This window comes from Epinephelus moara, chromosome 19 (genome assembly GCF_006386435.1).
Source record: "Epinephelus moara isolate mb chromosome 19, YSFRI_EMoa_1.0, whole genome shotgun sequence".
Lineage (NCBI taxonomy): Eukaryota > Metazoa > Chordata > Actinopteri > Perciformes > Serranidae > Epinephelus > Epinephelus moara.
This window is the reverse complement of record NC_065524.1, coordinates 25,544,344-25,556,722: the sequence shown is the minus strand read 5'-3', so window position 1 is coordinate 25,556,722 and position 12,379 is coordinate 25,544,344. Positions and strand designations below refer to the sequence as shown.

Here is a 12,379-nt window from a genome sequence, read left to right as displayed (position 1 = left end):
TGACTCCATCTCTGCTCAGGATGCCATTACTCCTCTATATCTTCAGCAATGCTGCCATATTAGGGATTTGAATGTCATACAGAGCTCCTTTAATGTCCTCACTACGAAATAAAAGCGATGGAAACATTTTTTCTTTGTGTTTTTAGGTCCTTGGGGCTACACTAACAAAATCAATATATATTTTTAATAGACCCTAGATCGCTTTTTATGGTTGAGATGCCCCTTCGTGGTAATGGTAAAACAGAAAGAAAAAATCCAAATGATAAATCATGTAGTATTATAATGCTGGTATTATGTTAGTACAGTAACAATTTCTTACCATGGAATTTGTTGTATTACCAGTACTAGTATTATTTCCATGACCACTACAGTACTTTATAACATCTCAAAAATGATGAATGGTGAAAAAAATCATATTGCTATAATTTTTTTCATTAAGTTTATGAAGGATTAACATGAAACTTATGGTTTTAACAACAATGAATATTCATCCCTTATTATTTCATGAAAATGTGAATTTATTATCTTAGCATTACTACCTTTACCATACCAGGACAATTAAACCATTCGGTTGAGCATGGCTTTAGACAGTAAAAAAAATCATACTTTACATTAAACATTAACATTAAAAGGTATTATTTAACAATGATGAATGATCAAAAGATTTTTTATTTCTTATCAAATAGTCAATCTGAATTATATTAGCTTAGCTTCACTGCCTTTACCATGAAAGGATAAATGAACCGTTTGGTAGACCATGTGTCTAAAAACGTATTTGCCCCTTATTAGATTTTTATTTTTTATATAAAGTTACGTAAATCTCTTTAGTAAGAGATAAACATGCCTACCTTTGAAATTCCCTCTATACAGGATTGAGTTTTTTTGTTACTAACTTCCTGTAAGGAGGTAAACTGAGAAGGCAAACTATGTGAAGAAACAGCGTCATCTAGTGGATTTTTTAGCATAAGATGCCTAAACTGAATGGTAGAGATAACTCAGATTGAGTTGAATTCAACACTTTTTTCACTAGGATAGTGACTCAAAATGTGCTTTACCAAACGGTTGAGTGGGACGTTCAAGGGTTTTAATGATTAAGAAAAACTTCCCCTATCAGTATCTAGCCAAGCAGATCATAGTTTTACTTATCTAAGCCTCCTAGCTTTATCTCAGTACAATGATGGTGAATAGAAAGCTAAAAAATCTAAACAATAATGTGCCTTTCCAGAAACAATGTCCTATTTAAAGCTGCATGAATGCGTCAGATAAAAATAGGTGACGCCAGAAGTGTGGCCAGAGGGCTAGTTGATAGTTTGCTGTGAACTGGTGAGCTAATGGTTAACATCCTAGCAAGCTAGAAGCATGGTAGCACCAGCAAAGTCCCAATAAGGTTTCCCATATACAATGTTACTTGAGCATATAGAGCACTTCTACTGCTTGGATGGGCATGAATCTCTGCTGGAAACATCATTAGTGCAAAAGATCAAGAACTCTGTTTAGAAATAATTGGTTCTTTGATCAAAAGTAAAAGATACAAACTTCTGTACATAAAAGCTTCAAGGTGGACGTTAACGCTGACTCCCAAGGTGCAACAGGAGAAGAAACATACAATCACCATTTTTAAAATCTGCCACTAACAGCGGGTTGAAGCTAAAGACTAGAGTGTGGAGAAACCTGAAAACCCAATCTGCAGTTTAAATCTATTCACTTTAAACTTCAGGGTCAGTAGTGGGTGAATGCAGCCATTATGGGGATGTTCTTTATTCTCCTCTGTAATGATGAAGCATTTTGAATTTGCTACCGCTCTGATTCATGCCCCTGACTTGCCTCTTCTCCATGACAACGGCAGCCAAGCCTCATGAGTATTTTGATATTTGGACCTGTCCACCATGCCAAATTTATGGACAAAACATCATTTGTCAGAGACAAAGCTGAAATCATTTGAAAGGGGCGTTTTGCTAGATGGGTGAAGGGACCCTTTAAGGGATCCCTTTTGTCTCCTGATGTGAAGGACAGTAAGTTACTCCCCTAATTTATCGTCCATACATTCAGCCTCTGCCTCCCTCTCTGCCATATGTATGCCCTATTTGTTGCAGTGATGTATGAGATGCTGCAGTGTACCCAGGGTGGGTGGAGACTGCCAGGGGAGAACCAAAGTCTGGATAAGACCCATAGATTCACTACCTGAGCTCAGCAAACTGCTCGATTCCTGAATTTATCGGAGCTACTGGAGATGCTGGACTGCTCTGAAATTAAGGGCTGCATCTCAGGGGCCGCTAATCTTGGTTACAGTTGGTATACACAGTTGCTGTCTAACTCTGAGGGGTCACTTCTGGTCCCAACTTGCTTTTCTTGGTTTTAATTTTCCTCGCTGTACTCAGGCCTCCACATCATGGTGTCACACAGAGTGGTTTGTCCAGGAGTCTAAATCACTGTATGAGTACATTATTATAATAACAGGGATGCTGGTGATGAGGTGTGGTCATTGTATGTGACATTAAAAAGTACATCTGAAAATATGAGCAGAGATTAACAAATAAATGCTTTTATTTATTCTCTCTGAAAACACCATTCAGTCAGTCTAGGAAGATTTGTGCTGCCGAGGAATATTAAATAGGACTATTTGCAGAATTTAAGATATTTATGACAATTGCCTTGGCAGAGATAGATAGGACTGTGATGGAGCACTACCCCGCTTGCCAACTAAGACTCTATTCCATGACTTAAAAACCAATTGGGTGGATTGAAATAAACAACATTCAACGATACAGAGCGCAGATGAAATGATAATCTTCCACTTTATTAGTGCTCCACAGAGTGCGTCTTCAATGTGATTTTATTACCACACCACATGCTTTGGTTTAGTGGCGACAGACTGAGGGCACTTCTTTTGCCATCAGAAATTGTTCGGAGTTTGTTAATTAAGCCAAGCTGCTCCGCCGACATATAGAGTTGGCACAAGATAAGATCAGCGAGGCGAAAAAAAGAGAAACTCAGCTATAGGCTTTGGGACTTTTCTCTGTTCCTCTACACAGAGGGCTCATTGCTTCAGTCTTACAAATTATGTTGCTGTTAGTTGCAACTATAATGTTAGTTAGATGAAACCCAAATGCACTCTGTTGCCCAGTTTTTCTGCTGCACGACATAAGTAAACAATAGGTCAAAATCAATTGACACAGATAATACCCATCATGGGCTTACATGACCATTTATTCACATAGTTATAAATATTTTTACAGATCCACTCTGCTTAAAGCCTTAAACTGAAAGCCACACTTACTTACAGTAATGGCTGAACCCATGAAAACAAATCAAAGAAAAGGCCTGTCTGATCAATAGGGACACAAATAAACACACAGGCACACTGCAGTATTCTGGCTGTAAAATAAGAGACAGATCCTCCTTCAGTAAGAAACTTCAGAGAATAACCATGTGTTTAAAAAATGAAAGAAGACTTCTTTGTTACAGAAAACATTTTGATGTAGCCCCACACTCTATTCATTGTCATATTAAAAGTATACTGTGCAGGATTGTCATTAAGTGTTTGTAAGCATGTAAGAAGTAAAAGCCAACCCCAGATTCATTCTCGTGTGCTGTTTCGCCTTGCAATATTTGCTTTTTTGTTTTTTTGTTTGTTTGTTTCTTTGGCACTGGGTCTTGGAGCTGGTCGCTACCTTTTAATAAAGTCCTGAGCTTGCCTAAGAGTTGTGGAGGTACATGCTCATAAACGTCCCGAGCACAGAAAATAAGGAGAAAATGAGAAAATAAAAGCAGAGGGCAGAGTCTCCACAGAAAATATCTCCACCACAAAGCTCTACTGGGTCATAAGTGATGATTGAGAGGGACTATTTCTTTGTTTCTTGGGAAATCCTGTAAAACTTATCTTTAATTATTTATGATTTTTGCATGATACATGGAAGTTACGATCATGTAGAAATTCCAAAGATTATAATCATAGCATAGCGTTAGTTCAGGCAGGACACGATGTCATGCTCAGCTCACATCCCAGCTACATCAGCTTTGCAACCTGCCTCCATCCCAGCTCTTCCTTTTCATGCTGCGTCTGACTTATCAGTGTCATTTCTGTTTGTCATTGATGCTGCTCTGTTCTGTTCCCAGGGGGGTATTTGCTGCTGCTCTCCCTGCCTTAGGCTTTCCAAGTAGGCACATGGAAGGGCAGAAAGGTTTGCTCCCTCTGAGTCAGGCTTTCCTCATTTGCACATGGAAGGGCAGAGAGCTGTGCTCCCTCTGAGTCAGGCTTTCCTCATTTGCACATGGAAGGGCAGTGAGGTGTGCTCTCTCTGAGTCAGGCTTTCCTCATTTGCACATGGAAGGGCAGACAGTTGTGCTCTCTCCGTCTTGAGCTTTCCACACAGGCGAGTGGAGGAGGCTTTCTGCGTAGACCCAAGGAAAAGCAGAGGGGCCCCAGAACAGAGCCATACCGCCAAATATAATACTGCAAAAGGAAATAAAGTTTTCTTTGACAAAAGTGTTCCTGACTGAACTGTGAAAGTTATCACACAATTTGTCAGAGACATATAGGACATTCTTTTCCCGTCACTAATCTTGGCCTTATTTACTTTAATATCTTAAGGAGCAGCATGAACAGCTGCGTGTAGGAACAGGTTGAAGGTGAACAGCTTTATTCTATTTGAGTGAATTCCATCTGTTTTAAAAAAGATCATTAAACCCACAAGAGTCTTCACAGATCGGTGGGCAGACAAGATTTGAAGGATCTTTTTAATCAGGTCAGACACCAGGTCATCAGGAAAGCAACAGGCCTTAAAATTCTTCCCCCTGACGCCTGTCTGTCTCTGAGGATAGAATCAGATTTAGGTCCAATAAGTTGGCGTTGCTGAGATGTGGTATATTACCACAGAGTGTTGAGTCAGTTTTTCAGCTCTTGCTGAGTAGTGGTGATCTCCCTTTTTTGCCTTCGGTTGTTGAATCTTATTCTTTGATGGTGACTCAGGCTCATTCTGTAGAGGCTTAAATCTGTTTTCCAGTTTTATTGACTACATTCCACAGCTGCTCTCTGTTTTGCACTGGTGAGAGTAGCAGGCGCTCTGCAGCACTCTGTCTCTATTATCCCACTGTGGTTTTGGAGAAATATTGATGGAGGAAAGCCTTTTGCTTATATTTTTTTGCTTCGACTTAGACCAACATCAGACCAAAGCTCAGGAGAGAAACATGAAATAATGTTTAGTCTTGCTCCAGCAGCACATGTCTGGGTCAGCTGGGGGGTTCATAACCAGTAGGTCTTGATTAGTGTGCAACCCAGATTCAATGTGAGGTGCATTGTGATGTTAAGTTCGTCCACTTTCCACCTTTTTCCCCTGAGTCTTGCTTGTGTTCCAAGTTAACATGATAAATACCACCTGTTCTTGAGTCTTCGTCATATAATCATAATTATAATTGAGGATCTTTAGGTCTAGAGTTTAAAAGCTAAAAACTGTTGCAGCGTCAATGGTATTAGAGGACCCAAACATGAGAAAATATTACTACAGCTGTCATCTGAACAGAGTGACACATAAAGAACGGTTTGACATGCCAAAAAGTGTCCTGCAAGAGCAAAGCAGACCATGACTTAAATGGGAGGCGGTCAAGGGGATGTGACAGTCATGGAGATGGACGAGAGAATACATTTCATTATAGGTGATGTTATAGTGCCAGGTGCAACGGAGGAGGTTCATTAAACCCCGAGGCAGCTGCTGTAGTGCGAGAATATTCCTTTTATATCAAATTAGGTTTTATATTTTCTTTGTTTTAGCAGACTTTAGAATTTAATTTAAATTCATTCAAATGCAGGCATTATAATTTCTGAGTCAAACAAGTTCTCTTCCCTCCGCAGAGAAGGCAGATTATCTGTACATGACTTGTACGACATGACCTGTCATGCGACACTTGCATGAGAACAAATCTGTGAGGCTCAATGATTTCTCATCCCCCTGTATCTGATATGAAATGGAGATCCTGCTTTCAAGTTCCAATATGGTTTTATAGCACAATCTGGGTCAGCTTGAAACAATGCACCCGTCGAGGGAAAAGAGAGAGGAGGCATCTTGTTGAAAATGTTACATAAAGCAAAAATCCTGGAAAACGTGTTCAGGACAGGGCAGTTTTCCTTCTCGTTGCAGTAAGAAATATTACAGATATGAGTTCAGAGTATTCTAGGTGTTGTAAATGAATTAAATCTATCCAAAATAGTTCAAAAGGACAGCAGAGTAAGACTGGACAACCCTTATTGTATTGCTGTCTCTAATACAGTGCAGTATATTGTGTTAAAAAAGAGAAGCAGAAGTTGGGAGGAAGATCCCTTTACTGCAGCAAACTTTCATTTTCAGAGAGTATGCAAAGTTTCCATCTATAATTTGTGATTCTGTTTTTAAGCTACTTTCACTCTGGCCCATGTGGAAACAACCCAGGAGTCCCACTGTGCAGAGTGAATCGTCTGCAGTGTATTTCCCAAACAGCTGTCTGTTTCCTGTTTTAGAGAACAAGGTAACAAGCGGGTTCAGCGGTAGAGGCTTTTGGACTGAAGTGACAAATGACACGAGGTTACAGCTTGAGTGGATTTCCCACCTGCTTCCGAGTCATTTCTTTTTTTTGTCTTAGCCAAGAACATATCAGAACACTTACCCCACACAAATCCGCTGTGTGTTTTGACAGAAATACTGTGTCTCTTAAAAATAACAAAAAGAAAGAATCCAGAGAGCTCCAGCCTTTGTTTCTAAAAAACACTCTGACACGTTTTATGGGACGTGATAAAACTGTAGGTCCTCATATTGTCTGCGACAGGGTCAACTGTATTTCCTATCCTATCTTATTCACTTCCCACTGCTGTGTATGATTACTTATTCATTACACTGAGGCCACACATCCCCCAGAAACCCTAGCAAATGATATTGGAGGTATTATCTATTTTATCACCCTTTGTAGAAAACATGCTACAGAGCAACACCCAATATACTATGTACAGCACTGCCAGTAGCTGCACACTGACTTCTTTGAGTTATTTTTTCCATATCCCTGATGCTTATTTTATAATTCTCCTTATAACATCTTTCTTGCCTTAAGGCTAATTTATGTTCCCTTTACATAGATTTCAAACGCTGTAAATGGCACTGCCCACATACTTCTATGTATCCTTTTTGCTGGCAAAGATACCTTCACATGATGGCACTAGAGAGCAGATTGAAATGCTTCTGACAACAACAAACAAGGCAACGAAGCTGGAGGAGGTTGTCATAGGATAGGAGGCAGCGTTGTATTTGTGGTGGTCTGTGAAGCCATTAAATGCATCACATCATGTTGACAGACATTTGACCCTTCGCTAAGTCCCGCCCCCGGATGCAGACTGGACAATCTTAACATAGCATCTGGGTACACTGAACAATACAGCTGTGCTCCATTGACTGCAATCGTTTCAGACATCTGGGTACACTGAACAATACAGCTGTGCTCCATTGACTGCAATCGTTTCAGATTTCCTTCATTTTCAGGCTGGTTTTGTGGATTTGGAGCTAAATGTTGTGCCTGGGGCACGTCGTGTATTAATGATACTCGTTACCTGGAGAGGTTGGAAAAAGATATACGTTTCTTCCCTGTTCCAAAACCAAAATCAAACCCTGAAAAGTGTAGGGTTAGCTAGCTAGCTACTGAAGATATAGCCTACTGAATGTATACACATGCTGCTTTTGCTTTTTAATGATTATAACAGTGAAACAAAGACCGACCCTGCTGTACAGGAACCAGTGAAGGGAAGCAGGGAAACTTTGCTGATATTCAACCAGCTGTGTGTCATCGCAGTGTGTGCAGATGAACGTTGTTTGACTTCCCCTGGAGATCCCTGCCCGTCCAATGGTGGAGGTCCGGGTGCTGGCTGCGGCACTGGGGCGAAGCCAAACACTGTTCATCTGCACACACTGCGATGCCACACAGCTGGTTCAATATCAGCAAAGTTTCCCTTTATATTCACTGTCATGTGTGGCCATCAGCAGTGATGTGGTGGTTCACTTTTACACTGTGATCTGTAGCCTATAGTTCGGCTTTAGCTTCTAACTATCTTTGTCTTTTTAACCTGTTGTTGCTGCTGAGTCAGTTTGACATCCTGGATATATCCTTCAAACACAGACTGTAGACCCCTCTGTCTGCTTGTCTCTGAGATCACTGTTTCATTTTTCCAAAAATATGATAATATTTCTTCAGGGAGTGCAGTTAGTTACAGTGTGGGCTCCATGCTGGCTCCGACAGCTTGAGGGACCATCACAAAGGGGCGGGGCTTAACGAAAGGTCAGTTGTCTTCAATATATTACCAATTTGTTCTGTTTTGCCATTTTTTTAACATTTCCTTGTCATCTCGTTATGCCCTGTGGGTCATGTCTTGCTTGGACTACTCTACAATACCCACACAATTTTCAGCGGTACCACTCTTTTTTTGCCTGTATCCATATGCTTTTCTGAAAACGTTCACAAATATGAAATGAAATGAATGCAGAATACAGACAGAAGGCTCCGTCCGTGTCCATGTCTAATGTTGAACATTTATGAGCCCTTGGTCAGACCACTGGAAATGCAATACTCATACACACATACATTACCCTTTACATTTTCTGCAAAGCAAAGCATCACTGCACCAAACACCTCTAAGCATCCCCCGTCACACTGAACCAAATTATCATACAGAAAACAGCATCTAATGCAGCATTAACGACACACTGGCAGTGAAAAGAGCCCACCTGTAAATGATGCACGCGCTGTTTCGACAAGTGTCACAGTTCGCTGTGTCTTGTCCTGTTCGGTAGGTGAGTCTGTGAAAAGAGAGATGAAAAAGATATATGTGATCTCCAGTGACAGGCCTGAGCTTCCATATTTCAACACCTGTGGGCATCAGCTATCAGACAAAATTTGTTCAGCTTGTTTTGTTTTTTTACCTGGTGTTGTTTTTTCCTAACAGTTGAAATGCAGCAAGGGCTCTGATCCTGTAATTTGCTCAGATTTGGTTAATCAAGTGTGTAGACTTGCTGATTTTACATAACAGGATTATTTTGCTTTGCCACGACAGAGTTTTAAAATGTACTCCGTGTCTGTATCCTATAGGAAATAGGAAATAGGAAGCAAGTAGCAACGCAATGCTGCATGAATCATATGTAATGAAAAATCGATACTTTACATTGGAGGCTATATTGTACATCTTTTTTATTCCTCATGCAACTCAATTTGCCGTGGACATAATGAACATCAAGGATTCGAAAAAAGCAATCAACAAGACAAATTGTATCTGCTCTGTTTATGGCATAGGTACACAGCCCTGAGGGTCTGTTGTCTTTACCGTATAAGAGTTGTAATTTATTATGTTGAAAGACCTCCACAAAGGACCTACTTAAGCCATCTCTCCGGGCACGACGGAGGCTTATGCGTCCATATGTCAAAGATGAAACACTAAATATACAATGATTTTATTGTATCAGTCCGCATCGCCCATATCTGCAGTTTTTCATTCATATTTCTAATGACATAAGCATGCAGCTCCGCATGTTGTTATTTGCGCTATAAGTCACTGCATGCAATGGCAGGCTGCAGTGCTGGGGGACGATGGGAGGGGCTGCGTTAGAGCTGCACATGTAATTGCTTGCTGTCACGGCAGCCGTTCACCCTGTTGGATGACATGTGGAGGGGTTGGACCTCAACTGCTCACCATGACATGAGAGGTGACCTCATTGGGGGAGACAGAACAGCGCGTGGATCGAAAACGCTGATGGGAGCTCAAGGTCAACAAGTTCATCCATCCTGCCCTGTTCCCAAATGAAGTCTCTCTGAACAGCTGTGAGCAAGGACAGTAACTCACTGCACAGACAAGCTCCACACTAGTGCTGTGCTGCTGCCCGGATTTTCATGTACATCCTTGTAATTTAAAGAGCTTCGCTCTAATAATCAAAGGGTATTAACCTAAATTCATAATCACCGCTTGTAAAAACACACACACTTCCTTTCCCCATTCAGGGTAAAATGCTCATGACCCAATATAATGTCACTGCATTAAAAAGCACAGAATGTCACAGAGGATGATTTCATAGATGCTTCATGGGAAAAAAAAAATAACTGCACCTCTGAAAGTCGTTCTCTAAGCTGACTGTTTGTTGGCACGGATTCACTGCTGTGTTGTTTGCCCACGTCAGCTGTCCTGGGATATGTCCTGCCCTCGTCATTCCAGTTTTACTGTCCACACCCCCTGCCTACGTGCCTGCTGCTCTCCCTGCCTGAGCACTGCATGGTATTTTGTGTTTTTATTGATATCCCGTGAGCTAAAACTATAATCACATCAGAGCACATTGTCTAACATGACATGCTTTGCTTTGAATATGGGGTAAATACTGCATGTGGTCCTCTGTTAGACACATTTTCTTATAATATACACACACAACAGACATCATTTTGCGACTAATTGATGCAGCATTGTGACTGGCATGGGTACACACCCCTATTATTGTGTATAATTGTGTATGCATATCAGTATTATGGCAGTTTTATCAATACAGTATAACCTAGAGTTGGCATGCATCACACATCAAGCTATGTGCTGCTATTATAAAATCTAAGGTCATGCAACAGACTATTCTGTGTGTAACTGTGTTGTTATCTGTCTTGCAACCACTTCAAGACAAAGACCTTGAACACAAAGTTTACATAATGCATACAAGCTGGTCGGGCTTTTCAGATATATTCATTATGCTGTGATTGAGTTAAGAATCTAGAACAGCCGTAATATCAACAGTGCCTGACCCGCTTCTGCTTTAGTTTTGGAAAACCTGAAGGGATGTGAAACAGATGATACGTGAATGCGTTGTTTGTAGTTCCTTTTTGCAGGATGTCATTGATAAGTGTGACCTCATCAAAACTTTAGGAGATGTGAAACAGATGACAAGTGTGTGCATTTTAAGTTCCTGTTGTACTTTGCAGGAAACATTTTTCTTCGTTTTTGTGGTTAGTTCATGGCACACATAAGGGACGGCATGAAAAATTCAAAACAATGGAGAAGTGGGATATTTTGTAATATATATAATTTCCAATTCAAACAGTATAATGGAGGAAACGCATTGTGCCTATACCTTTGCTGGACCATTACATTACTGACTCTGCATGTACAGTATGCTTAAATCAGCAGCTTACAAAATGACTGGACATCATGTATTTATTCCTGGTGAGAACAGCGAGGCTTTTAGTTGGATTCATCTCAAAGTGCAGCTTTACAGAAGGCTATCTGTCTGTCCACCCATGCAAAAAAAAAGAGGAGTATTGGGAACATACTGTGGACGGCAGGCTTTGCATCCTGTAACTGCACCTCTCTAATAATGCTGAAGGAACACAACACGCAGTGAAGGCATTATAGCAGGCTCCGTTTTGCGGAGATGAAAGGCAAAGCGTTATGAGGCTGCACTAATTGGGCCTTTAAAAACCAAGTTCCACAGAGCCACACTGGGGTGCCTTGTTCTCCACTGGATATGGACAAGACTTAAATACAATTTGCTTTGTGTTGCTATGGGTTTTAGAGATGGAGTACATTGATTCTTACAATTGCGATGCTTGTGAGTCTGGCTGCGGACATGGCATGAGGACTTTATGAAGCTTGTTAATGCATTTTCTCCTTTACAGGTACATCTCTAATGAAATATGACACATAAAGAATCACTGGAGGTGCTCTTGCTCTTGCATTAAATTTACAGAGAGAGACAGTGCTAACAGGTATTGTGCTCTGTGTCTGGAGTGTCCCATTAGACCTTGACGGTTGATCATATCACACCATTTTTTTTAGCCATGCTAGAGGTATGGCTCGGTAATTTTCCCACTGTTGCTCTAATGCCATGTGCAGATCAAAGTCTTCACTCTTTCAGCAAAATATCTCAACATCTACTTAATGGACTGGCAGCACATTTTGCTCAGATATCCATGGCTCCCCAAAGGTGAAGCCTGATGTTTCTTCTAGTGTCATCATAAGGTTGACTTTTTAGGGTTTTATTGACATATTTTTAAATATTCAATGACCTGCTGTGAAATTTGGTACACCAGTCATCTAGTGCAATCACGAAGGTTAAAATTTCTGTTTCAACAATTCAGTGCACGTCCAAATATCTGCAAACTAATGCCACTCCCATTAACCTTGGCTAGGGCTGGGCGGTATGACAAAATTTTCATATCACGGTTTTAAGAAAAAATCATATCTGTTTCACAGTATTTCACGGTATTTTGCTCAGGTTAGGCCAACTTGACATGTTGCTGTGTTGTGCTATGGCCTATTCAAGTGCCGGAATTTGTTATTTACCTGACAACGCCTGAACACAACACACGCTCCGCTCCATTCATTTGGGCTCCACTGACTGCGTAT

The 12,379-nt window shown here is 40.7% G+C and overlaps 2 protein-coding genes across 9 annotated transcripts in view; both read right to left on the bottom strand.

Moving 5' to 3' along the window:
- Nucleotides 1-12,379, bottom strand: part of LOC126406830 (uncharacterized) — a 182,727-nt gene that overhangs the window by 73,497 nt on the left and 96,851 nt on the right. The gene's annotated exons all lie outside the window — the stretch shown is intronic.
- The window catches only part of insyn2ab (inhibitory synaptic factor 2Ab), a 34,207-nt gene that overhangs the window by 6,357 nt on the left and 15,471 nt on the right, over nt 1-12,379 (bottom strand). For both annotated transcript variants that reach the window (XM_050071352.1, XM_050071353.1), the window contains one exon: nt 8,736-8,807. In XM_050071352.1, coding sequence (XP_049927309.1) covers nt 8,736-8,807 — 72 coding nt within the window. The remainder of the gene's footprint in view (nt 1-8,735; nt 8,808-12,379) is intronic.